Source organism: Momordica charantia (genome assembly GCF_013281855.1).
Source record: "Momordica charantia cultivar OHB3-1 chromosome 5 unlocalized genomic scaffold, Mcharantia_2.0 BLBB01000005.1, whole genome shotgun sequence".
NCBI lineage: Eukaryota > Viridiplantae > Streptophyta > Magnoliopsida > Cucurbitales > Cucurbitaceae > Momordica > Momordica charantia.
The window spans coordinates 3535747-3563516 of NW_028275163.1; the positions used below are offsets into that span (position 1 = coordinate 3535747).

At 34.5% G+C, this 27770-nt stretch overlaps 3 protein-coding genes across 16 annotated transcripts; all 3 read right to left on the minus strand.

The window, feature by feature from the left end:
• Positions 1–11209, minus strand: LOC111016308 (Glycosyl hydrolase family 47 protein). Of its 2 annotated transcripts, none has more exons than XM_088124152.1 (17): positions 10913–11209; positions 10173–10292; positions 9970–10062; positions 8915–9001; positions 7872–7962; positions 7285–7340; positions 6966–7038; positions 5252–5361; positions 4083–4133; positions 3239–3354; positions 3051–3132; positions 2840–2953; positions 2090–2169; positions 1542–1677; positions 1359–1429; positions 1009–1252; positions 1–663 (listed from the first exon to the last, which is right to left on the minus strand). In XM_088124152.1, the coding sequence occupies exons 1-17, from the start codon at positions 11042–11044 to the stop codon at positions 439–441; spliced, it is 1881 nt and encodes a 626-aa protein (XP_087980278.1). In that variant the 5' UTR covers positions 11045–11209; the 3' UTR covers positions 1–438. The 2 variants fall into 2 exon arrangements, with proteins under 2 accessions (XP_087980278.1, XP_022147340.1); XM_022291648.2 differs by having other exon boundaries at positions 3266–3354; positions 10913–11208.
• Positions 11210–11812: 603 nt separating this feature from the next.
• On the minus strand, positions 11813–15412 carry LOC111016416 (rRNA-processing EFG1-like protein (DUF2361)). 2 transcript variants are annotated; one of them, XM_022291818.2, is made up of 8 exons: positions 15085–15412; positions 14557–14686; positions 14321–14448; positions 13742–13880; positions 12903–13017; positions 12748–12811; positions 12348–12635; positions 11813–12119 (listed from the first exon to the last, which is right to left on the minus strand). In XM_022291818.2, the coding sequence occupies exons 1-8, from the start codon at positions 15217–15219 to the stop codon at positions 12114–12116; spliced, it is 1005 nt and encodes a 334-aa protein (XP_022147510.1). In that variant the 5' UTR covers positions 15220–15412; the 3' UTR covers positions 11813–12113. The 2 variants fall into 2 exon arrangements, with proteins under 2 accessions (XP_022147510.1, XP_022147511.1); XM_022291819.2 differs by having other exon boundaries at positions 12348–12629; positions 15085–15411.
• A 1090-nt stretch (positions 15413–16502) lies between these two features.
• On the minus strand, positions 16503–26763 carry LOC111016295 (ion channel POLLUX-like protein, putative (DUF1012)). 12 transcript variants are annotated; one of them, XM_022291621.2, is made up of 24 exons: positions 26519–26763; positions 26075–26145; positions 25675–25793; positions 24510–24796; positions 24079–24150; positions 23374–23449; positions 23141–23239; positions 22895–23049; positions 22699–22803; positions 22395–22481; positions 21305–21389; positions 21070–21217; positions 20397–20473; positions 20247–20327; positions 19457–19651; positions 19269–19382; positions 18697–18789; positions 18450–18576; positions 18266–18342; positions 18053–18100; positions 17902–17971; positions 17742–17815; positions 16860–16970; positions 16503–16780 (listed from the first exon to the last, which is right to left on the minus strand). In XM_022291621.2, the coding sequence occupies exons 1-24, from the start codon at positions 26602–26604 to the stop codon at positions 16700–16702; spliced, it is 2538 nt and encodes an 845-aa protein (XP_022147313.1). In that variant the 5' UTR covers positions 26605–26763; the 3' UTR covers positions 16503–16699. The 12 variants fall into 12 exon arrangements, with proteins under 12 accessions (XP_022147313.1, XP_022147312.1, XP_022147318.1 ...); XM_022291620.2 differs by having other exon boundaries at positions 26075–26148; XM_022291626.2 differs by lacking the exon at positions 24510–24796 and having other exon boundaries at positions 26085–26145; positions 26519–26761.
• Positions 26764–27770: the final 1007 nt, after the last annotated feature.

Consider the following 27770-nt stretch of genomic DNA (forward strand, 5'->3'; position numbering starts at 1 on the left):
GAAATAAAATAGATCTGATTACTTCAATGTGAATAAATATCCATCCCTGAATCAACCATAATCAAACACAAAAATCTGGCTTCTGTAGAAAAAACTATACTACAAAGCAGTAATTTTATGTTACAATGGCCATAATGATTAAAATGTCAATGCCTCATTCAGCATTATCTGCACGAACTCGAAAACTTTAATCTGTAAAACAACGAAAGCTCGTTCGTATGTGTGCGGGTTTGACTACTGGCTCTCTTTTCACTCTAACAACAATGACTGAATATCTCTCAATCCTTGTGTGATGTTGTAAAATCAATTAACGGTGAAAATCCCTCAAGCTTCCAAGAATTATAACCCAGGGAAGTTTTACAGAGATCCATCAAGAAGCAGAAGGCAGGTGCAATCAGTTCTTATGTCATTCCAAAGAATATCAAAAAAATGGTTTCCTCAAATGGAATGTGGATCATTCGATATGTTCTCCTCCCTTCGCTCTTGAGAATTAACATGGTTTTTTTCGTCAGATGTCGAATGACCAGAATTTGAATTGGTTACAACCACTGTCGAATGTCTTTCGATAGTTTCTCTTTCGCTAACAGACTCGTCATCTGTGGTCGTTGACCCAACATATGTTATACCAAACTTCTGCCCGTGAGTCAGTCCTGGACAGACCCCCTGCGTGACATAACAATAAGAATCTATATGGTAAAAGATCAACCCAATTTAATCTGCCCATGGCCTAACGGCTGTTTGGAATTGCATTAATTTATGATGGCACTTCCCTTTTGGTATTTCTTTTACCTATTTAATTAATTCTCTTCCATCATCAGGTACATATAACCAACAAACACCTCTAACGACTCTAAGTATCCGTTCATGGTACATAGATCCGACAGTAGATGCAAATATGTCTCCTTTATAATAGTCTAAACCAATGATACCCAAGTGAGAAAAAAGGCTGTGGTATGAATGAATTAAGAGAGCAGTATAAATCAAGCTTAAAGAGGTTGAACCTATTACCCTGATCAGCACGGTTGTTGATGTCAACTCAGAAAAATCAGAGCTTGATGAAATTTCTATTGAACTTGTTCCCTCAGAGAATGTACTAACATTGGCTTCTTCGACATCAGTAGCATTATTTGTCTTACCAGATTCAGGGTCCACACTACTTTTACAAAAAGCCCCAAGATATGAACAATGTTCCCTAACTAGGGATATTTGAGGGGTTGCAGGCAATAAGTGGCCTTCTGTGCTAAAAACATACCTATAAAAGGAATTCATGCTTAGTTGCTTTTAAAAATATAGCAAATCAAGGTACAGACAATGGGTGTCCCATTAAAACATAGAACTTAAAAGAACCTATAACTTACTTGTATGGACCATTTTCCACAAGGTTGTCAGGACCCGCAGCCAAGTCAAAAAGAAGCCACAAGTATTTAACCTAATACAAAAAGTAACAGAAGTAAAGCAATGTTCTTTTCTCCTCTTTTTTTCTTTTTGTTTTTTGTGTGCTTGTGTGTCTGTGAGGATTTGTGGGGGAAGATTTTCCTCACCGTTTCAGCAAGGAAGAAGCTTTCCATGTGGTCTTCTTGCTTGTGAATCTCAACATCTGATATATGACAATATCCACATGGGCATCGGGCTCCATATTGCAAACTAGCAACCACGTCCCGTCCGGCATCAAGGTATCTATAGAAAAAGATGTCAGACATGGAACAATTTCAAGGCGAAATTCGGTGCCACAGAATAGTACATACACATCAACAAATTTGAAATACCAAAGATGTTTAGGTGGCAAACAGGAATACAGAAGAATCTGTGATCTAAAGCATTCCGGATTGGAGTTCTAGATTTCCAACGTTCACAATTTGAATCATTTTCATCTTTCAAAAATGAATAGTCAATCACTTTCTGCTAGAATTGCTAGTTGATTCAAAAGTGAAGCTATTATATTAATCATTTTTTTCTACCCCCATTAGAAATGAAAGGAGATATTAAAGAAGGCTAGTAGATCCACAACTTTTATGAATTTTATGTAAATACTACGTTCCTTCTTACACTAGAGTTTAGCAGGACCAGTATACACAAGATCAGAGCTCACCTGGGATTTCTGGTGGCTTTATAGAGCCAATAAGTGCTCTCTATTAATTCTGGACGCAGTGGATAACTTTTCTGCCCATGCTACAAGAATTCACAATGAATTGGATATATAATTATACAGAGGAAATAAAAAATAAAATCTCAATTATAATGGACACATGAGGTAAATTAGAGAAGCAACACCACAGGAACATGACAAGGTAAAATGTAAGTTGCAGTTTTTATCTTAGGTTTATCAGATTATAGGTTTCTGAACTACTATATTTTTCAGAAGAAGCTGAAGGAAAAAAGAACCTTAATAGAGGACAAAGGCCCTACCAATGACCATATGTGTATATATACAAACTCATGCACATAAACAGAGGTGGGTAGATGCAGGCTCAAGAAGCAGATATGAGAAGTATAGGTACGGACATTAGAAATGAATATGACATTAACTAGGACATACTGACAGGCAAACAAAATGGAGACATGTTCGTCCCCATCTTTATGAATTCCGCAATCCAGACTCCTACCTTTGTGGGAGTAAAAATCAGTTTATTATATGACCTTCCTATCTGGAAATGCTTACAGCTAAGGTACGAATACAAATAAATAACAACTTCCAACACTTCTTATCAAAATAATACAATAAAGAAATGGAAACTGTAGCAGCACGAAATCTTAAGCAGTTGCAATAATAATGATAATAATAACAGGAAGTAAAACGTATTACTTGTGACTTCATATACAGCATTGAAAATTAAGATACCTGAACACTGAGCGAAGCAAGATTGAAACCCTCAGGTGTAAATCCATATCTTTTCCAGACACTAAAAAATGCAGCATGTGTTCGAATTGCAGGGTCAATATCCCCTGCCAGAACCTTTCAAGACAAATAAAAGAATTTATCTAACTTTTGTTTTTGAAGTAGAATTTAGATAACTACAGAAAACATGATACACAATTGAAAGCCCAAAAACCTGAAGCCCTGGCCAGAATGCCTGCAAACTGTTGAATAACGGCCAGACGAGTGCTGCTGAGTCCATATTTACCTCAACATACCTACATGATGGATTAAAAACCAGTCTCAGTATCAAATTTAAGACACGTTCATTCATCATTTTAAAAATCAAAAATTAAAGGAGGGAAAATAAAATATCCTCCCCACGATTTGACATCGTATGCATAAACCCACCAAGGGTCATTGAATAGATAATGCATTGCAGCTCCGTAAGCTTCTTGAAATATGAATAGGTACTCTTCGTCTCCAAACAGAAGGTAAGCCTAAAAGCATTTATTACCAAAAAAAATAACAGTAAGAAAACTTTCAGGGTTATGGACTGGGATTAGCGATGCATGTATTGACACTTCTACTCGTATTGTTGTATACCAATCTATTCGAGCTTGCATAAGGAGATCCTTATTGAATACTTGCAAAATCAATCATTTGGCACTATACCATAGGATGATTATTGAAGACAAGACATCAGTACAATTGCCTAAAGTTTAAAGCCAGATGAAGTAAAAACTATGTATTGTCCATTTATCAATAGGAACCAATTGCTGTGCTTAAGGAAAGATAATAAATTGATGAAACAAAAGCAGCAGAAACTTCTCATGAAAGCAGAAGTGATTGATTCAATCATGGTGCAACTGCATAAACAAAGTGTTAAAGCTAGAATTTTCATTATCCTCGCTGAGCAGCAGAGGATATATGAATTAATAACTATATTGGAAGTGCATTAATCTATGAATCCGTCATTAGAAGCATCCTTAGAATGCCAAGATGTTGCTCAAAAACTGTTTTGGAATATTAGGCTAAAAGATAAGAACTCCGAAATCAAAAGTATCATGAATAATATTAAGTCCCTTCTATGTTTTTTGGACCACATAAAGATACAATTCCAACTTTAACATGAGCATGGCCAAAAGAAAGTCTGCATTGAAATAATAACACTTCATAAGAGTTCACAACTATAGTATCTTAATTTGAACGTTAAGTAGTTACCAACCTTCAATAAATACTCATAGAAAGAATCAATGCTCGTACCTACACCTGCATCCTGCAAGACAAGATATGAAGGGTAGATTCTTTTAGGATAACAGATTTTTCATTAGATCCAAAAACAGTAAACAAGAAAGAGGGAGATGAGAGAGAGAGAGCTAGACTTGTAGAGAGAGAAAAAGGATACCGTAGGACTCATGAATTCATGAACGAGCTTAAGAGAGCGAGAGGGAGAGAGAGAACTATGTGTTAGACTTATAGAGAAAGAAAAAGGATACTGCAGGACTCATGAATTCATGTATCCTTTCTTTTCTTTTCTTTTTTTCCTTTTCCTTGGTAACATATTTACTGAGTATTTTTCTTAGCCAGACTAAAACAAGAGCTAACATCTTCATCAAATATTTCAAAGGAAATGTGTTTATAGTAATTGTAAGCAAACAAGTGTTTACTAAGTTAATTTCAAGAGAAATGCAGAAGAAAATAAATCTTCAAAAGGGAAGGGAAAAATAATAATAATAAGTTCCACCTAATAAAGAGACTAGAAATCTGCCATCGCCCCCTGCAAAGCTGAAAATACCATAATTTCAAAATAGTCGTCCTCTTCTTGGCAACAAAGAAAATTTTTATTTCTATTGGATTTATAGAGGTACAAAAAGTGGGAGACCCCGACTTAAATAGCTTACAAGAACTTCTTTAAGAGATATTAAATACAGGTTTCCAATAATTGCTAAATGTTTATCTAAAATGCAAAAGAAGGAAGCAACAGATCCAGTAAGTGTTTGAATTTCCACCGAATCTTTAAAAGTCTCTAAAAAGATCTTGTTCTTTCATTCCAACCATAGCTCCCCCAGAAAGGCTCAGATAGTATTCAATCAAGTGTTTTTTTTTCACAATCCAAGTCCTCTGCTCCAAGTTATGCTAACATTGCTAAGTTTACCGTGAAAGGCCCAAGCAAAAATGACCAATAGAAAGTATAGTTAGATTGAAAAATAAGTAAGATCAGGATATAAAATTTTCAATTATCATAAACTTCCCTCCAATCTAATCATTTCTGCTATTCATGCCAGGAGAAGAGTTCAGAGAACTGCATAAACTATTGTGGTCTGCAACTATCGAGCATCAACAAAATGAACATGTAATGCATATATTATTGATTTTCATTGACATGAATGTTACCTTTTGTGTCCATTCACCTGTAAAAACATTAATATGTGCACCAACTAAATTAAGCTTTGAACGGCGTGCCCATAGTCCACGGACTGCATTCTTTGTTACTTGTTCAAAAACTGCGTTCCAATTGCAAATGAATGTGTGAAATCTTATGGAACACTTTGACTAAGTTTTCAGAGTTGAAATGGTAGTCAACCAACTTTCTAAAGCTGCCATATATGATACATGTCTATAGATACTTGCCAAGCATCAAGCAACAAGTTTGAGAGGGTAAGAAAGAAAAGAATGACAAATAATTCAAATTTTGAACTTGTTCAGTGGAGTCATTTTTAATAAGGTTCTCCCGTCAAGTTTCTCTTGAAATAAGAATGAAAATAATTTTATCATGAGTCACAATATAAATATCAGAAGTTGTAGCTATCCTTCACTGGAGCAATTCCGTTTTTTGTGGGTAAGAAAAAGATATTTCATGGATGATATGAAATATACAATAGAGGGAGATATTCCAATTACAAAATAGCTTTCCAATCAATCAAAAATTTGCTAAGACTACAATCTGAGAAAGGAGAATAAAATAATTTACACCATCCCAAAGCCAAAACAAAAACTTGATCATAGAATCTGTTGAAAGGGAGGGATTTGTTGTTGAAGATCCTGTTATTCCTTTCTCACCAAATGGTCCATAGGAAGGCTCGGATCAGTTGCACCATAGTATTCTTTCATCATTGGATCAATTCATGAACATAACGTTAGGCATCCAATTAACCGTGTACTCTAGGAGGGGGAAACGTACAATTATAGGTCTGACAATTAGTTAGATTTGAACTGGGTATATATATAGGAATGAGGACTTGAGCAGAGAGTTAGTTGTCAACTTTAAGCCTTAAGGTACTAGAGTGTAAAAGAGTGATTGGCCTTCTCAATTTGGTTGGGTGGTCTATCTCATGGAATAGAGATTTACGCAGCTCAAATCTAGGATTTTTTTTTTATTAGAAACCGAAGATTTCATTGAGATTAATGAAAACAGAAAATATATACACGGGTATACAAAAACAAAAGCCCCGAAAGAGGAGCCCAACCTAAAGAAAGGGCTTCCAATCCAAAAGAATAAAACCTAGCTGATAATTACAAAAAAACTTAGAGACAGAGCCCCATAAGAAGACATTAAATCTAATGAGACACAGCCCCATAGGAATTTATGGTTATATGATGGCAGACATGGTCGAAATAGAAAACAAGATCTTTTTATTGTTATGTGAATCATAAAATAACCTAGGACTTAGGAGAGTAATAATAATTTATTCAAACTCTCAATATTGTTCTTGAAAGACTTGGATGTGGTGTTAGCGACAGCCAAATAAGCTTAACAAAGATACCAACTTATGATGGGTAACTTCTGCCCTAAAATTATAATAGTATGGACTTGCTGGTGTTAACTGAATCAATTTAACAGTGAACAGCACAAATACCCAAAATATATATATACAAGCAACCAAGGTATGCAGACGCAAGGAACAGATTGTCTTTTAGTTATCAGTACCATTTAGTGACCAAAAGCTCCAAACCGCCCAAAAATTAGTAAATTAAGAGCTTTAAGAATCTATATTAAGGTGTGAGTTGTGAAGTGTCATAGAGCAAATGCAGGTGCAGCCACAAATTGGGTTATAATGGTATCAATTAAGACAAAAGAGTCTCTTCAAATTAAGGTCACGACACTCACTTGGATCATCTGTCAAACGACTAAGAACTCCAAATTCCAAAGTCAAGGTCCCACCACCAGCTGTTGATGTTATCTGAGAGACAGGAGAAACTCTAGATTAGAACCACTTCAAAAAGATGAAAGATGGAATTCACAAGAACAGTTCTCAGAAATTATATGAGGCAACTGCATCTCGCATCAGTCCTCAAGTGTACTAATGTAGGGCAGAAGAAACTATTTTCAAGCAATGCGATTTCCTTTTCAAAACTTAAATGGATAGCATGCTTTTCTAGTTGATCATTAAATTTCACATGTATAAGAAAAGGACGAGAAGTTTCACCTTGCTTTCATGTTCATCAACTCCATACAATAGGTTAACTGATCCAAATGGAATTCCTGCATTATATGACAAAATAGACTGTCAACATAAAAGCCACAAATGGCTGATAAACTTGGTCTATGGCACCCAAATAAATTCTTTTCAGCTAAAGTTCACGGAAGTAATGACTTGGAAAATCTGCTTTGCTTCTTGAATAATGAAATCCCACAAACATCTGGTTTCCCATGCCATACTCTACCATGAGAAACTTCAAAACAAACTTAAGCCTCCCGCAGCACAAAAGAATTATAAAACAAGCAACCAGAAAATAACAATGAAAAGCATATGCTGAAGGTAGAACTGAAAATGCCAATAATTAAGATTCGGTCAAAACTCAATCTACATAAGCAATTGAGTTAGTTTTTTTTTTTTTTTTTTGCTTTTTTGCTTTTTAATGTGTATGCTGTCTCCTCTGTAATGAAATCATCCTTTTTCTGTAGATAAAAAACGGGAGAAAAAGTAATAAACTTTCAGGTGGAAAGCTTGCAAAATATGCTCAGTTCATGTGAGCATAATTACTCTACAACAGATAGTATCAAGAGCAAAACCTGTAGGAGTGTCAAATGCAGGCAGTAATCTTCGAGCCAAATCCTCCGCTAAGTTAAGCAATTGATTCTCATATGAAGCAATTTTCATGCCCTGTAGGATGGGAGGGAGTCAATCAGATATCCATATTTAAACATTTAACAACTACACATAATAACAATGGATAAACTAGCTACAACAAATTCCAGAAATGGAATCAGAAATATACTGTGCTGATCTTTAAACGAATATTTGCACTATAGTAGAAATACAATATTGAGAATGTACCATCATGAACATGATGGAAAAAAGTTGACTTGAAAAAAAGCCTCTTAAAAGAACTTGGGTTACAATTTGCCAATTGATCGCTATCCAAACTGTTAACCTAACTAAAGGACCTCACAGGTTCAATGCATATCAAAGAAGCAGAGTTGACCTCACCAACAGGGCATGTAAATATTTAGCTATAGGCTCATCTTAAAAAAATTCCATATCTTATGGTTGTTTAAGAGCTACTTTTGAAAAAACATATTTTGGTTTTTAGAATAAAAATTTTAGTGAAAACATATTTGTTTTACCGTTTTTAAAAGTTGTTTTCTCTAAGTTTCTTTTTAATATGTTCTCATGGGTGGCAATTTTTTAAAGACAAATGGATATGTTCTTCATTTTAAAATCACAGGCTTATGAGTAATGATTTTTCAAGTACACAATAAACCTTTACAAACCACTTGATCATTGTTTTTAAAATAGTTTTATTTTCAAGAGGGGAAATTTTCTAAAAATAGTTCATAGGCATACCCTCATTCTGTGCTTTCCCTTCGTCAAGATATTTGATGCCCACCACTTCTCAACCCAAGTGCTCAACTTTGGTGAGACATTGGAAATTGTTTTTGAATGATATTTTGACAACTATAGGTGCACTATGCATGAAAACAATATTCTAGTTGACTGTGCATACAGAACCTTGATCTAGCCAATGCCATCAGAGTTTAAAAAATTTTAATTACAAAACAAGTAAACAACACAGATGAAGTTTGGAAAAAAAAATTAAAAATAAAAATAATACCGTTGTGTGGTCGCTTGCAATGAGATGAGCTGAAAGTAAACCTCCAAGAACTCGAATGGTCGTCTCAAAGACAGATACTGTTTTATTCTGTAGTTACAAAAGAAAGATTATAGTTGAACATATAGGTCATTTTAGAATTACAATGATTCAAGACTGAAATGACCTTCTATTTGAGTGATATATAAAATGTTAGAACACGTGATATAATTCCCCAACTAGGACTGAGTATTAAGTAACCAATACTATTGTATTCCTTAACTAGGAAATCATAATATGATTGTAAAAATTGTGTCAGTAAATACACAAGTGTTAGTGACAACACGCAATTGATGATTTTTTTTCTTTTGACATCTGTGAGTGTCTGGGCCAGTTAGCATAATCTCACAAGAGCCAAGATAATTAGTAGGATATTAAATTCTAGGTAGGTGAGCACCTTTGATACTACTTAGTGGATGGTTATTCTCCAACTATCTTTCGATAAGCAAAGTCTTTAACCATTGATGACCTTAAACAGAAAGAGGCCCTCTTTTGCAAGGACTTCTTTTGCTGAGGTTTCTTTTAGTCACCAACCCCTTGCACCTCTTGCAAATTTTCTTGTTATTATATAATGCCAGAGAGAATCTCTTTCCAAAGCAAACCACCACATTCAATTGGAAGCCGAAGCAATAATTTTCTGTTTCAAGTTGAAAACCCAGGATTTTGACCTAGGTGGCTATTGGTTGCAAATATGGTATGGTCTCTGTCGGAAATGATGTTCATGAACCAAACATCCAAGAAGAAACCACTTAAGACACCTACAATAGAGGTTGGGGTCTAAAACTCGAAGACCAAAAGAACTTGGTTTTATATAAAAACCACATGCTGAAGAAGTTGCTCAATATGTACTTTCATCACACAGCGGAAGGTGAAAGAAAGAGAAATTTGTAATCATAATTATCTAATAGGATTAAAAACCATTATCCAGATAGTGATCCTGTCAAAAAGACTTTCAGACAGATTTTAACCCTAACTAGCTAATCAAGACAGCAACCCCCACAAAAATGTACATTACTCACTATATCGAACCGAAGATTTTTACCAATCCATTCAACAGATGTAGCAAATTGTTCCCGATCACCAAGCAAAGCCAGTGTGTCCAATGAATCGATCTGTGACAACAAAATGAGGGAGACATCGTCATCATTATTTCAATACGACAACTCTACCTCATTAATTTATTATTTGGATGTATAACATTAAACAGAAGGAATCAGCTTACCAAAGTCAGGGCATAACCACCAAGTGAGTCTTCTCCTTCACACGATAAAGGTCTTAATTCATCGAGGGGAAAAGCATGCTTCATATATCCATTGAAGGCGTGATAAAACATTTCACGTACCTACATGGCAATTATGTCTAGCTTATAATAAACTGAAAATAAGTGAACATTAGAGAAATAGAGACAGGTCATCAACAAACGATTCCAGAACAGACCCGTATTTCTAAATTGTCAAATAATTACATAAAACCGCTAACTCCAATCTCGCATGCCTATCCTCCCTCCACAAAAACGGTGAAACTCAAGGTAATTCTGTGGTATAATTGTGAAGTTTTTAGAAGAATTGTCGTCCTTCAATGCCAGTTCAACAGGCATGTGTAAAAATATAATCCAATTCAAGATCATAAGTATCACAAAGACAATAAAGAAAAAATACTTGCAGGTTGGACGAAGATTAGAGATTTATTATAAGAGCAATTTAAAAAAAAATGTTCGATTACTAATCAGGAACAACGGATTCAATTTGCCAAAAGTTTCACCATTCAATATCCAACAATGTAGCCACCCGACGAGCTTACCCAATATGAGATAGATGAAATTGTTTCTTATCCAAAGACAAGAGATAGAGAATATTTATGGCTTAGAGGGTATCGAAATGAAGAAGGGATTAATTGATTTTGGTTCGTTAATGGGGTTCTGCTACACGATTGATTGGGGAAGAAAGAAAAAGGAATTAGTACCTCATCTCTGAGTTGTTTGGCTTCGTGAGGAGTGACACCATCAGCTAGAGAATTTTGTATGAAAATGGGTGATGAAATTGAGACTAAAAGCAAGAGGTAGAAAATAGGAAGCTGAGCTGAAGGAGGTTCCATTAGAGTCTCCCACTCTGGTTTTTCCTTCCGGTGCTTAGAGACTCTGAAGATCAGCTTCCTCCTCTGCTGCTCTTCATCTTCTTCCTTTTTTTCTTTTCTTTTTTCCTTTATATTTATTTTAAATGTCTTCTCAGTTCCTCCGCTCCAAAATCCCAATCTCCGGGAAGGTACAGATGTTGATATTCAATTATAGGGTTTTACAAAAGTAATAAATAAGAAAGAAAATTCTTTTTTTCTGAAATGAATGTTGAGTGCCAGCTAAATTAGAAACAAAATATAACGAAAACATCGATAATATATATAATATTAATATTAATCATTTTTAACTTATTTAAAAATAGAAAAACCTTTATTTGTTAATTTATATATTTTTTACTAATTTTTAATTTCTCTAACTTTTACAACAATATTTATTCAATTTATCTATATTTTGATTTGGACATTTTTGGTCGGGTAGACAAGAGTAGAGGTTTGAGTTTTCACTCAAATGGAGTGTTTCTCGACTAAACACCACACTGAAAATCCTACTTGCTTTGAAGAGAGTAATTTTACTTTACCGCGGGTGTTAAATTGATTTTAAACAATTTTTGTGCACACCATTTATTTGAATACAAAGTTCAATTGTGAAAAATGTTTAATTTTCTAAGATTATAATTGAATAACATAGCTAATCAAGTAAAATATTTTCACTTCACAATATCATTACATGACCACAGAAGTTCTTCAAAAAAAAAAAAAAGTGTTAAACTAGTGTGTTGCTAAATAAACTGTTGACAAAGGCCACACAAGAAGCATGGTATATAAGAGATTCAAGTTCCAAATACAAGTTTAAACTGTATAGAAAGGAAAGAAACAACCCAAAACCTATGAATTATCTGATGATTTAGAAAGGAAAAAAAAAAGGGAGAACATGATATTAAAAGATCATTAAATCATTTCAGAACTAAATGAAATGATTTCTCAAGCTCCTAGTATATTGTGCAGCAAATCGCCATAAAAGTCATTGAAACCGCTTCAGAAGTCATGTTTAGGCTTGTAATGAAGGTTACAGGGCGACGAGGCCAATCTATCATGCCTGTAAAAAAAAAAGGGATTGGCCAATAAGTAAAAAGTACTTCCACAACAATCACATGGAAATCAATAATTCGTCAGAGAAAGGCCCAAAGCCACAACTTATAAGGAATCTGAGAATAGGGATTGAAACTTGTTTTCCAGCATTCAATATCAAGTTAACATATTCAGGTTGAACTGCAGATAGAGAGTACAAGAGTGGATTTTTGCAATTTTGACGTTTTTTTCTCACCTGATGTTTCTTCTTCTTTGGCCTCCTCTTTCTTCGGGGTTTGTGAGCATCGGAATTGGAACTAATATTACTGCTCTGACCTGTATGCGAGGAGTTTGAGGATCCCCTAGGCTTAAAAGAGGATCCACTTCTACCACTTGATGTATTGCTGGATGTAGAAACCTCAGCCCTCTGATCTGTTGAAAATTTTCTCAATGAAGATCCAGTTTTTAACCGAGCTTGAGCGGAACTCGGGAATGATTTGGTTGGACGAGGCGGCGGCATTAAGGCTCTAGCAGAAATCTGCCTCTACAAAAAATGCTAGCCAAATAAGAGGAAGATGGAAAAATAGGTTGGGGACATGAGATACAAAGAATTACATCCTATTTACAAGACAGCAACAGTCACAAGAAAACTGAACCTGATTTCTTTCATCACTGGACATGCCAGATGCTGCTTTGCCAGAAGTACTGGACGCCTGTTCCCTGCCAAAGCATAGAATAAACATTCAATATACCAAGACCCTTGCAAAACATGATCAAACAAGAACTAGAAAGAAATTTCAATGCCTACTACCTTGTACTTTTATCAGTCCATTCATCATCTGCATCTGCTTCATCACTTGAGCTACCAGATAAGAAGAAATCATCCTCACTCAGGTCAAGTAATCCATCATCCTCACTACCAGTCTCTGTTCGAGTCAATTCAACATCATTAAAAGGACATATCATGATCTTAACAAGGAACTACAATCACAAAATACAAAAGATTGGGAAAATGTATCCTTATTTCACAAAATACAAAAGATTGGAAAACGTATCCATATATATATATATATATATATATATATATGAGACAAATTTTCGGAATGAATGAAAATTTGTAAAAATGGAAAAATAATAAATAAACAATTTTTTTATATATGTGAGTGTCCGGACCAGCTTCCACACCTCAACTAAACTCACGAAACCATTGCCTGTTCCCAATCGAAATTATAAAAAGTTTTTCAAGTGGCTAAAATGAAATTCAAACTACAGTGGCTTAAAGGAGAGTGTAAGTAAAACAGCCACTAAAACAGTAAAACTAAATAAAAGAACTTTCACAAGGCTTCCTCTTGTTGCTGAAGGTGCTCATATTTTTTTCAAGCCAAAGGTTCCAAAAGAAGGCTATATTCAAACATTCTCCTAAATAAGTCAATTTTTAAATATTTAATTAGGTGGGCAAGGTTGATTGTTGAGCTGTTGGTTTCGGGCTGCATGTGCCTAAGAATAGTGAACACATACAGAGCATGCATAAATTCACCCATAAACCTACCTATATTCTAAGATGAAACCAAACGACTTGGCAGAAAAGGGTAAAAGAAATTAAAATAAAAATTTGAAAAATAACACTAGCAGATGTGGTAAGGAGACCACCTTCTAAATCCTTTCCACTGGCTGCAGCAGCAATCAGATTGTCTTTAATCTGCTTGCGCAACTTATTCCTCCTATCAACCATGTCTGAATCATCACCTCCAGTAAATAAAGCTACATATTTTTCTGTTTTGGGAAAGAACTGCATTCAAATAAAAAAAATTCACATCTGAAATTACAGAGGATGATGGAAAAACCAAGTATATACTTGTCATTACAACTGCTGCAACTATTGTTAATCCTATTTCTAGGGGTAAGTGGGGAAATAACAAAGCACATATAGCTGAATCTACAATTTATACCTCCTCTAAGGTGTGAGAGACAAATCAATCAATAATGAAAGAATTCGGCATTATCCAAGAATTTTTATTAGCAATATAAAAATGAAGATAGTAAATATTTGCAACGATGGCGAACACAATGAAAGTGAAGAATAAGCCGTAATTACAATAAAATTTAGATGATCTCCTGTATATCAAAGCATCAATTCTGCCATACATACATAAATACAGGAATGTATGCATGCATACATATATGTATATGTACATATATGCATATTTTAGGGAAAAAATTATGATATACCCTGACATATTCGAGATCCTCTTTCAACTTAGACAATTGATCTGCAATATCTGAATCTTGCAACTGGCCAGATGGAGCACGTTGCAGTTTTTCAAGTCGTCTAATTCTTCTTTCAATTTTTCTCCTCTCTGGATTAAGGACAAAGTTTTAAAAGAATAAATAAATAAATAAATAGCTGACACATGCTTGAAACACAAACCCTATCAAATGACAGAAAAAATATTACCAAGTATTACCAAAAAATTTTATCTTCCTATCTCGCAAGAATATTTTGCGCTCAACAGCCAACCGGGACTGAATTTCTTGCTGTTTTCTAAGTCCTTCCAACTTCTTTTCTTGAGCCTCCCTCACATCAGCAGGTAAAATCTGGAGAAAGGAAAAGGGTCATTTAAAAGTAATCATCAAGTAACCATACGCAACGGAAACCTCACTTTGGCTCTCCTACTTTTCAAAAATTCTTGTAGCACACTCTTCACCTCAATATTTGATTCACTTTATATAACAAGTTGACACTTATCCTAATAAAGCATCATTTCGACATTGAACTCCGGATATTGCAAAGAATCGAGTTCAATACGCAATAAAACCTGCAACTCGACTTCCAAATCAAAAGATGTTGGAATTCAACAAACTAGTCTCTTCTCCGAACTCCCCCAACAGCTAAACAGAGAACCCTGATCAGTTAACAAATCCAACCCCCTAAAAGGACCTAGAAGAACTACAATGTCTACTCAACAAGTAAAGAGGTCGGAGTGGAATAAAACCTTGCGAAGCATGCGCTCAGCAGATCGAATCTGGTTCTTGAGGGAAACGGACTTGGGCTTCTTGTCCACCGCCAAAGCCTTGGATCGGCGGGCGGCGGGGTTGACCCTGCGCTTGCCGTAGCCACCATGAGCCATGGTAGCCCTAGGCGCAGTGGAGAGAGGGATTTGAGAGGAGATAAAGGGGGAGAAGGTGGTTTCGAAGGGTTTTGTGAAGAACCTCAACACCACGCCGGTGGATTCATAACACCGGAGAGGTGGAGACTGGACACGGATTTCTTTCAACCTCCCAACATTTGTTTTCTTTCGTTTTTACTTTCGGATTTTCCAGACGATCTTCTTAATTTATGCAAATCCCTATTTAGCGCCTTTTTTTTTTTACAACGTTACTTTATTAGTTGTTACTTTTCTGAAAAAAAAAATTAAATTAACGCTCGTTTTTTTAGGATGGTTTTGTTTTTGTTTCTCTATTTTATTAAAAATTAAGCTTCTTCTGCAATGATTCAATGGGAATATCATCCTTTCAATGGTTACAAAACAAAATATATAACAAGACAAGTTAAAACGTACGTGGAAGTAATGTCTTATCGACTTAATTTTCAAAGTGTAAAATTAAAAATAAAATAGTTATCCAACCTATTTAAAATTTTATTTATTTGATTGTTTTAAAATAGATATATTTTAGTTTTTAAACTTTACTTTTATTCGGTGTTTCATAATATCTATTTTAATTTTTAGTATTAAAATACCGGTCCTTTTAGTTATTGTGGTTATCTTGTTTTCAACAAATAAATAGTGTATCTTCGAATATACGTAATAGAATGTTAGCATGGATAGGTATTTGAGTTGGTAAAAGTTACCATTTAGTAGGTAAAGAGCCCTTATAAATCACTGATTTGAATGAGATAAATGAAACTTTAATATTTGATCAATTGAGGTTTGGTTTTTGCAATTTATCTTTCAATATATTTGCAAAATAAAAAGGAGGATAAAGATAGAAGTATACATCGAAGATAAATGGTAAGGAGAGAGGATGAATATTCAAATTGATTATATATGTGCTGAGCCATATATTTTAGGATATTAATTGTGGGGTTCAATAATATAATGGGTCCTATTATTATTTTAAAAATAAAAAGGGTACTATAACAAATTGTCTCAAGAAAGGTAGGTTAGGAGTCCCTTACAAGAAGAGAGTTTCAGTATCATTAAAGAATAATTTGAGTACTCCACCTATTCTAATATTGCCTAGTTTTGAAAAGCATCCAAGGTCGTCAATTATTTGGCTAAAGTCACAGACAAAAATGGTACACATTCTTGCACCAATTGAACTATCTTCATGTCAAAAGCTAGCTATGATTTGATTACCTGGTTAAGAAATGGAAAAAAGGAGTATGTTCTTGAAAAAGAACTATACACAATGATTCAATCTTTGAAACATTGCAATTCATCTGTAAAGAGATCATTCATAATATTGTGACAAATTTGTGAGGTACCTTTGTGCTCTATATTTCTAAGGGATAAAAAAAAACAATGTGTTGCATTGAATATACGAACAGAACAGAACAAAAGAAATGGAAGGGGAATATATTTTTCATAACTGGCAGAAAGTTTGTTGTTATTCACGTTCTGATATAACGATCAATGAATCTGTCAATTCAAGAGAAAGCGGTTCGGATTTGGGAATTGGATTGATAACCTGCATCAACCAGAAGAATGCATCAGATCAGACTCGTATCCTACATTATTTCTCTACAATATTCAACGACCACAATTACCTTCCTATTGCTTTTAACATAGCCAATGGCAACTTCTTGCTTTAGATGTGCTCTTTCGGCTAGTTCTGAAAATGAGAGATCCTCCCCTTGTTTCATGTAGCCACTAATATCCTGTGTCAAGAAGATATGTAAGCATGGTGCAGTTATGTTACACAAGGCTACACACAACATCCTTTTAACTACAGCCTATAGTCAGTTTAAAGCTTGTGTGATAACATTTTTATATTTTTGTTCCTTTTCAAATCGAGAAAAAACATAATTGCATTTAGTAAATATTTCTTGCTTTTTCCTTTTAAAGAAATAAAGAAACAGTTGATAATCATTATTTATTTTTGTTTCTTCTCTAAATTATTAAATTAGAAAAAGGTAAAAATTTTATAAGAACGTTGAATATTCAAATTTTTTATGTTAGATTTATTCTTTTTTATATTTATTATACTTTTATCTATGCTTTTTAAGAACCAAAAATAGAAATAAGAAACTTAGTTTTGCTGTTTCAAAAATTTCTATACAATTTTGAAAATGTTTCTTAAAAATGAGAAACGAAAAACAGGAAGAGTTACCAAATAATTGTGTTTTTCAAAAATTAGAAATAAGAGACAAGAAACGGGAGCATTATCAAATGGACCCTTATTTTCCTCCTCTATCGGATAGTCTCAAAACCACAATAGTTCAGGATTCATGGTCACTAGTTAAAATTTTGAAGCTCTTCAAAGTAGAATTTCAAGTAATAGCATGTGCAAAACAATATATTATTGAGTCATCTAATCACGTGACCAAAAAAGTCCCAAGTAGTGCAAGAATTGTACTTTCGACCTAGGCGTTTTATTTCAATGTTCATAGTTATCCAAAGGTGATGTGGATGAAGAAACAGAGATGTACCTTCACATATATTTCATCACCCTCGGCATTTAAAATATCTTTCCACACCTCATTCAGTTCACTATCCTCTGCCACTGTCACACAAAAATATATACTTGAATCGCATTTTGGGGGTCACTTGCAAGCAAATCTAACAGGGGTTCACAATGCATTTTCAGACCTTGAGCTGTGACAAGACTCATTATTTCCTCTGCTGCTATGTACGTTAGGGAAGGTTTTATTCTTGTTATCTGCATGCATTTAAACAGCAACATCAATTTTTAAATAGACTCAAAAGGATACACATGAAGATTGGAAAATGGAGCATTTACTTGTTTTCCCAATTTGGAGTCAACAATCTCTGCAACAAGATTTTGCACCTGAAATATAGTGTCATATCATAGACCCTACTTCTCTCCAGAAAATAAACAAAAGACTGCTAAGATGTCATATGATCAAACTTTCAATAAATTTATAGATGTCAAAGGATTAATGTGTAGGAATTGTGTTATTGATCGTATTACTTTGCTATTACACACAAATACCTTAACTCCATGTTTCTCGCAGATACTTTCAGCAAGGAGAAGAGTATATACTGAGTGTTTGTCTGCCCTAGATGGATCTGGAAGAATGGAAGTTAATACAATCCATATTCTGGTTATTAAAACAGAGAAACATTATACAAGCCAAAAAAAAGGCATATAAGATAGTCTTAAAAAAAAGGCATACCACCAAGAAGCCATTCTCTGTCAGATATCACCGCAATGGATAAAGGAACATCTTCATCTTTATTGAAAGAACTCTTAATATTTAGTATGGTTTCTTCTAAGGTATCATAGTCCATGGGGTTTCCTATCTACAGCATACAAAGGAGAGGTACAAAATTGTGGAAGTTGGCTTAAAGAAAGAACTAAAATGCTTCAGAAGACTACACTATGACCATTATCTTAATTCAATTAAAACATTATGTCAATACCCTGTGAGAAACTCTGACATTTTTGAATTTATTCCGGTCTGCAGCTTTATTAGCCCTTTTTCTTTCATCGAATGATGCATCCGACAAAATTTCCTGCATTTACATGGGAGATGAGAATCTAAGGTCCAAAATTTGCGTTCATGTCACATATAACCAAAAATCAGATGTATAAAACCGGCTTATCAAGCCCAAAGAAACTGAATAAAAGTTCAATGTATCACATCATGATGGACAAACTTCAAACTCCAAAGAACCCATGTGTCACTTAGCCGAGCTATTTTTGTCTAGCGTATTCATCAAGGCTTTTGGGCTTAGAAGAGAACCTCTACTTAAGAGAAGATGAGAAGCTGAATGGGATATATTTCAATAAATTGACACTCTAGCCAAATTTCCAATCATCCATATGACTGCATTTTTTTCATCAGATCAAGACTAGACTACATTGCATGCAGTGTCAGTACTGCAGAGCACCTTAAGTCCCGTTCAAAAGTGATGTCAGAGGAGTCAAGTTCTAGCACAAAGATTTGTAGTCTAGAAAACACGAAGAAGGTTCATACAGAAAAGGGCTTTACCAATACACTACCAGGTCCAAGATAGTTATCATATTCTTCAATCATATCTACAACATCTGGGCGCCAACCAAGCAAAAGTATGCATTCTTTTGGTCCTACAGCCTTTTTTGAGGCCTGCATGCAATATAAAAATTAGTCACCATGTTCACTGACTTGTTGAAAACAAAAATGGACCACTTAAATATTACCTTGAAAAAAGGTTTTGTTGGATGTTTAATGATATTCTCAAATCGCTTTCTATCTGTTTCCAGAGATTGATGTAAACCTGCATTACTGTTTTTAATGCTTTCCAGCTTTTTAATGGTATTACTTCCTTCTTTAGTCACATTTGAATAGCCACCCCCTCCCTTATGTCCTCCAAGTAAAGGTGCAATGAACAGAACCTACACGAAAAGATAGTTAAGGAGAGGTGCACAAATTCAACTGACAAAACGTGTGGAATGAAGTTGTTCCCTTCAAAGCAATTGAGAACTCACCGTCACCAGATAAAGGACCATTAATCCATAGCATTACAATTTTTGTCCACTTTGAACAATTAACGTAAAACTGAATATTGCAAGTCTAGAAAAGTGCAGTATCAAGATTTTTGCATCCACCCTATCCTTCTACCAGATAAAAGGGAGCCTATCCTATCTTAACAAATTACGAGCATGAGATACAAGCATTTAAAACTTTTATTCTCATTCTTCAGGTGTTTGGCACGAAGTCTAAGAATTGAATACAAAAACTTCAGGAAGAAAATGATCAGAGAGAGAAGTCTAACGTGATATACATCTTAGATAAATTTTGTGCAGAGACTGTTTTGTTTATAACCAAATAAAATCATAACTTCATCGCGGTACTGAAACTTGAATGAAAAGATTGGTGTTACTTCGTTTTTTTTTTTTTTTTTGGGCAGATTAGGACCATCAACACTAGCTGCTACTGTCTATAAAAAAGAAAGATACAGATCAGCGTTTGGATATACATTATTCATACCTTGTCATTTTGCCGCAGAATCTCATCATCATTTGGATGGAAGTGTATCTTCCCACTCCTATAGATACCACAAACAACTGCCTGTAGAAACACCCATTCAGCAAAAAGGAAAGGGAATGCTGAGGAAGATCTTAGCTGATGGGTAAATACCTCATGAAATCCTTGGCGTATTTCTTTATAATTTAGACCAACAAAATTGGGGGAACTGAATAGATTAAAGACGTTTTCTGCAATTACACAGCATTTTAAATTTGAGTAGACCGAAAACTAAAAGGCATAGAAATTCAAGGATGGAATTTAGATATTATCAGCATCTAGTATTTTATTCCTTTATTGTGATTCAGTTAGTTGTCCTTCATGATAATCATTGAAAGAGAACCCGGAAGTTTTTTTCAACCATTCTTCTCCAAGATCTAAGTTTTTTTTCTTTTTTAATCAAGAATGTAACATTAGAAATGTGGGGCCAGGGGTCTGAACCTAAAACTTATAAAAGGGAGGTTACTAATACCTTAGATTGAGAGGTATAAGTTATTAATGACTTAAAGAATAAAATGCAAATGATTCAAGATTAAACGTCAACACATGCAATTCAATAAAGTGGCTCAGGTTCTGGTTCTTGATGAATAACGTGCATTTTACTGGGAATGAAAACCAATATCCCAATTTATTAGAAAGAGCACTCTAATGAACCCAACTAGAGAATTCAATAGCATAACTTGTCGGAAATTCTGAATAGCTAATTACTCCTAAATATATGTTCCAGGAAAGGAGTTTCGCCCTCCATTGTCCTATGCAATTAGGATACTATAAATTCATTACGTACTTTGATAGTTCAGCAAGTGCCTATAAATTTTTATGAGCCCCTTTTGCCGAGAACACTGAACAAATAATTTAGAGGCAACATTCTCCACCGGCTCTACTTTCAGTCCTGTGACTGACTTCAAGAGCGCACATGTATTGGAACTAGAAACCTGAATTCATCGAGAGAAAGTTCAAATTCATCCATTCATAGTTGGCATTTGATAAACTGATCAAATTGTTATTTATTGGTAGCATACCTCAACAATAGTTGGGATGGACTCCATATTCGGAATGGGTTGAAGGGCAAGAACAGAGAGAAATGCATCTGTATCAACTTCATACCTAATAAATTTGTGTGCAAAAACGCTTTAATTAATCCATACTTCTAAGATTGATTTCTCATATTTGAAACCAAAATAAGTAGCTTTACATTCTATACTGGTCAATATTTCAATAACTGCATGTGCTAAAAGCACTCTGTTAGCTGGACTCCGTGTCACTCCAACATTTAAATTATGACATTTATCTTCAATTGGTTGTAAAATTCTTTTCTTATAAAAGGTCCAGGATAACTATTCAACAAGGCTTTCTTATAACTATGATTACTTCCTATTTCACCATATTTGTAAAAAGATCTCTCCTTAAAGATGATTGAGAAACCTACATAAGGGCAAATTCATCCCAATATCCAGAGGAGGGTGGAAGGTTTAATAGAATTTGTCAGATTTGTCAATAAAATAAAAATAATAAAGAAACCATGAAATACTGGAAGAAATTAAAATATTAAAAGAACTATGGAAAAATATCCATCTACCTGCTTAAGAGAACAAATAAGCTTCGGTAAATGCCAAAATATGTAAACTTCATCTCAATAAAAAAATTCATGGTATAAACTTCGACTTTTATGGAAGGAGTGAAGCATGTTCTTGAATTTTGACGGGGCTACTACTTAGAGGTCAAAAGCATTTTACTACTCGTAATTACAATTTTAACAAAAGCAAAATAGTCATTCCAACTCCATAATACTACTAATCTTTATCAACATTCCATACATATTGCAGTAACTTTACAGCCTACGACTAGAATTCAGTAGCATTTTCACAGGAATCATTTCTTCGATAAACAAAGAAGGTGTTCTAAATGGTGAGAAAGAAAATGATATTACGGAAGGCTGGAAACCCAGTCTATGAAAACTACCATAGAAGAAAAGACATATATACTCTTAGCCAACCTGAATATAGCTCAACTGGTTAAGACATATATCATCAATAAAAGGTTGGAGGTTTGAATCCTCACCCTCAAAAGAAAAAAGAAGAAAAATATACTCTTGACTGAAAAAATTCTTACCGATCTCCCTTTGTTGGTAGTATAATTACTGCACGTGCCATACTGGCAGCAGCTCTTTCAAATGATTTTGTTAAGCTGAGACTACAACTGTAAAACCATAAACTCAATAGAATGAGATGAGATTAAAAACAATTCAGGCCATATGAAAACATATTCCAGAAACTTCACTTGTTTTTGGAGATGATATCATCAAGTGAAAATGAAAATTCCTAAAAGGAAACTCCAAATGCAGATCCAAAAGAGAGAGACAATTTTTTGTCGGCTATTATGATTAAGATAAAGAAAACAACTTCATCACCCTTACCTCTTTGTAAGAACATCGATGTGGTAAAGATCTTTTGCAATATTATCAGCTAACTTGTCCATTTGTTTCCTCGGAAGATCAGACATGAGAAGAATTCTCTGTCTCCTTAAAAAACAACCAAAAAGAAACTGTACTCTCCAATGCTTATAATACATGATGTTGACACAGAATCTATGACGGGAGGAGCACCAGTTACCTAGCAGATGCAGTACCTAAGCGGACAGCAAATTCATGATACTTATTTATCTGCTTCAATATAAATGCCAAATGACTATTGACACCACAAATGATGATGTGATCAGACTCCAAAACTTGAACTTGTGCACCTTCCCTCAGCCTTTGCATGTTATGCTGTCCAAACAACAAGCATAAGTAAAATGTGCATGGAAATTAGTTTCAGTAAACATTTAATTTTTCTTCAAGTTTTTGTCATTATGCTTACCCTAAACTGTTCTGTCATTGTGCTGAGTAGACGAGAGTAGAATAATATGCCCCATATGGCAAGAATGAAGCCTATAACACGTTCGACTCGTGTTGTTTGCTGTTAGTTCAAAAATATAGATGTTTCTAAGTCAAATTAACATTCATAAATACTTAAAATGATTTAAAGTAAGCAGTTGAAGCTATCATTAATAAAATAGATCTGAAGGATCTTATAATGAAAATTCAGCATACTTTCAAGTGAGTGGATGACGAACATAGACATGCCCATGCTTCCCATAAGCAGTCCTCCAGAGACTGTGTGCTACCTCTGTTCAAGACACTCCTCGCATGTAGGAAGGATCAATGAACTAACAGACAAGAATCAAACTAAAAATTGATTGCAAGAATTGAAATTACGCAAGAGATTGAAAGTTTGAGTAATAAAAATCAACTGATAGAAAAATAATAACATAAAACTAGTTTGTCAATTATCTCATTATTTAAAAACAAAATAAGAAACAAGACAGAAATTGAAGGCAAAAAGATTAATTCTTTTTAAAATAGAGAACTATAAACAAAATGATGATATAACAGGCCTTTGCTGATCCCACCATATCTTATTTCTTTTCAGAGTATAACTGTCGTATAGATCAACACAGTTGATTGGGTTTTTTCTAATATTAATAATGTAGAGAAAGAGGTTGGAGGGGACTGGAAGAGATATTTATACCCTAGAAAATCCAATATCCTCCCATTCCCTTCGAACTCTCCACTTTTGAACACAGGTAACAAAAAGAAACATTTTTCTTTTTCAAGACCTGAAGAGATTAATTTTAGTGACAAGGACAAAATATGTTATAGTTATAGACTTATAGATCAGTTCTTACCATTTACCACATAAACGCTATGTATTTGAAGCTGCAGTTTAATACTAAGAAAGAATGAACAGTAGAGTACCTGAGCTTGAAAAACAGGAAACCACCGATCAAAATAAATGAGATGCATGCCACAAGAAGCACCACTAAGAACCTATTAAGAAAAACCCAAATGATTTCCCAATCTTAGAAGAACAAGAATTTCTTCCAAAAAGAAAGAGTAATACAATACATTCGTGGAATTAGAATACATGGTTCTAGCAGTTTCTCTATTTCTTTTGTCACATTTGCAGTCTATTAGAGCCTCATTTCAGATGAGTGACAGTCAAGTTTAAATAGATACTTCATTCCATAAAAAGAAGCGACCACATCATGAGGACAAAGTAATGCCTGGTAGATAATCATAATATTGTAAAACGGAATACCTTCAAATAAGTCATTATAAAGAATGAGGATGAGAACGAGAACATTAATGAGATTATCAACCATGACACAAATATGCACCTAACTTACGTGCCAACATTTCTCTCGAGTTGGATGTTGAATAGGTATATCAGCCGTGCAAAATTCCATCTAATATCTTGAAATGCAGGCAAGTATACATCCAACTGGAGAGGTGTGGGTTTCTTCAAGCAATTAGATGCACATGCAAATGGCAAGCCAGATGCTCCAACGTTTTGAACAATACATGAAAATATCTCTTGGACAGTTTCGGCTATAGATTTGACAGAATTAACTTGTGTCAAGCTGACGAGGCAACATCCAAATATAACTTTAATCATAACTTTAGCTTGAAAACCCTGATACAATTCCAGTGCAACATTATCAGGAAATCAGCCAATTTTGTGAACTAAAAGCATGGGTTAGATACTGAGCAAGTTCTCCATATACCAGGTGAAAAAGAAAGGGCAAAAATGATGCTCTTTAGTTTATCTAATTGGCAGGCAACAATAACTGAAATTAAAAACACGTGCATAGCTTAAAAGAAAACAAATGAAGAATTTAAACATTCCCCAAGAACTAAATTAAGAAGCAAGTATGCCTATGAGAAACTGAATATTAGAAATTAATAGACAGTTGTAAATAGTCAATGAGTCAATGATGTGCAGCAGTTAGAGTTTTCCTGCCTTACTTCATTCGTTTCACAATTTCTCTATTTACCTTGAAGAACTTCAAACGTGGGAAGCCCATACTCACCTCACAGCATGATGGTAAAAGAGAAATATAGTTCTGACGTTTAAAATATCAGCCCTAATTATAAAAAATTTTAGGTTCAATTGGCCTCTTATGTCATAGAGTATTTATTTTGTTGTTCTATTGCTTACCATTCCAAGTATATAAGTTCCTACTGCACCCAAATTCATGAACTTGCTCTTCCAACAGCCAGCGTTTGTTCAAAATCAACACTTCCAGACATATAGATGCTTGTTTATAGCATGATTCTGTGTATGGTTGAAAGAGAGATATGGTAGTACAGATCAAATAAGAATTAGCCATTGTTTTCCTTTCCCAATGTTGATTCTCCAATTACATCACCGCAAATATAGATGTACAAGGCAAAACTACATTAGGTTTGTGTTAGTTACTTTGTAAGACCAAGCTAGTTGACAATAGTACACTTAATGCACGAGTAAGCCAGAAGATACACCAGATTTTTTATCTATCAACAAACATTCACCTGAGTGAAAATATTCGAGTTAGCTCTACAAACACTGGCATTGAAATCACTTGAACTGCATTTGCACATTGCAATATGTACCCAGTCTTGTTTCCTTTGAGAACGGGCCTCCCATGACCCTGCCATAGAATCACCAGCGTCAGGAGAATGAAAACTACGAATCTAACATGTTTAATGCCTGAGCAATAGAATACCAGATCAATGCTGGTTTGTACACAAATCCATGCGACAACACGGTAGCTTAACAAATTTATTCAGAAAGCAAAACCAAAACGGTTTCAGTTAACCTAAAGACAGAAAATAAACCGAACTGTCGTGAAAATTCAAAGTATTTAAGTCATAATGGCAATCTCACTGTACAATGTATTCATTTCGTAATTTACATCTACAGCAGACTCACCTCCACTAACCATGAGAGGGCGTGCATTAAAATTCGAATGGTCGACCCACGAGAAGTGACATGAAAACGTTCTGCTGGAAAAAGGAGTGAACAGTTCAACATGTCTATCAAGCACTAAATTAGACAAAAGTCACATAACACTGTAACTATTAAAAAACGAAAACAAAAACTTAATGACAAATTATGGTAGTTAAAATCTTCTACACTCGTTGCAGTGCAGATGCAGACCCGAGATTACGATTAAAGAAGCAGCGGAGTCTCCAGTACAGAAAAAAGTATCAGCGAGTAATAAAATGGTCAACCGCGTGAGAGTAGCAGTTGAACCAGTAGAAAAAACGCGCGAAAATCCCAGCGATTAAGTTGAATACCATTCATAGAAGTTGGAGACAGCTAATGCTAAAGAAGAACAAGAGAACTGAAGATTGGATATGGAGGAAGAGATACCTGGAAGTAGAAGACTGAATGTTCCGATAGGATCGAGGAAGTGAGGAAAGGCGTAAGTGCGAGCAGCGATGTTGACTCAGAAGCATCTGGCTCTGGCGCAATGCTCTGTAATGGCAAGTGGAAGGAGGCTCTGTAATGGCGGGTATGGTGCAAGGAAGTGGAAGAAGGACGACTGAGCGAGAGAAAATGGCCGCTGGACTCGTATTATATAATTTTCAGACGGAAATTTGATCGGTGCGTGCTGTACTGTACAATTTTTGGTTCTTTACTAATTAAAAAATAAATAAATTTTATTGGGAAAAAGTTCTGTATTAAATTAAACTAAAAATCGAAAAGCAACCCATCGGAAGGCGATCGGTGGATGGCGATGGCTGACGTATTTCGTGGGGTTGAGATTTAAGAATATCCGGAGCGGTTGGAAATTTATATTTTCAAAAACAATAGATATATTAAATAGTCTTTAAAATATTTATGTAATGATTCGTCAACCTTTTTTGTTAGCACTTTTTTTTTCAATGGACAATTATATTTAAAAAATTGTGATTAAAAAAATAATGGAAAACGTTTATTTTTTTAAATAAAGTTCTTGTCGCGAGTGATTCCTTTTATAAATAATAGGAGTGTAATCATCATTTTGTTATTTCTCTTTTTTTTTTTTGGTTATCTATTAATTATTTTAAAGAATTGCTGCAAAAAGAGAAATATTACTTTTTTATGGATGGGATTGTGTGCCCCGTCACTTATCTCTCACTTATCCCAACTACTAGAATAGTCGAGGATGAGATAAGCCTACAAAGTCGTCTATCTAACAAAAAAAAAAAAAAGTTCGACACTGATTTGAAAACATGAATGTCATCGAATTTTTTATCATCAAATATGGAGTGTCAAAATGATAAGGCAAGAAATTACTGACGTTGGTTCTAAATCGATGGTTATTTAGAAAATGTACAATTTATGATAAAAAAAAATTCCTATAAAAATTGGACATGCTTTCCAAAACGCCTTATAAAATTTACAAGTCACGCTAAATATCCACTTCATATTAGAAGTTGCTTGTCACCCGTCCAAAATCCTGCATCAACACACACATAGTTGTAATTAATGGGAAATCTACCATAAATGTCTAATTACATCAACGCAATGTCACAGTTTGAGATTGATTCATTATTATAAACGACTCTCATCAATGAAGTAGAAGGATTTTAACAAAGCAATGGTAGAGTAATGTATAAGTTTTAGGTGGACATATCAA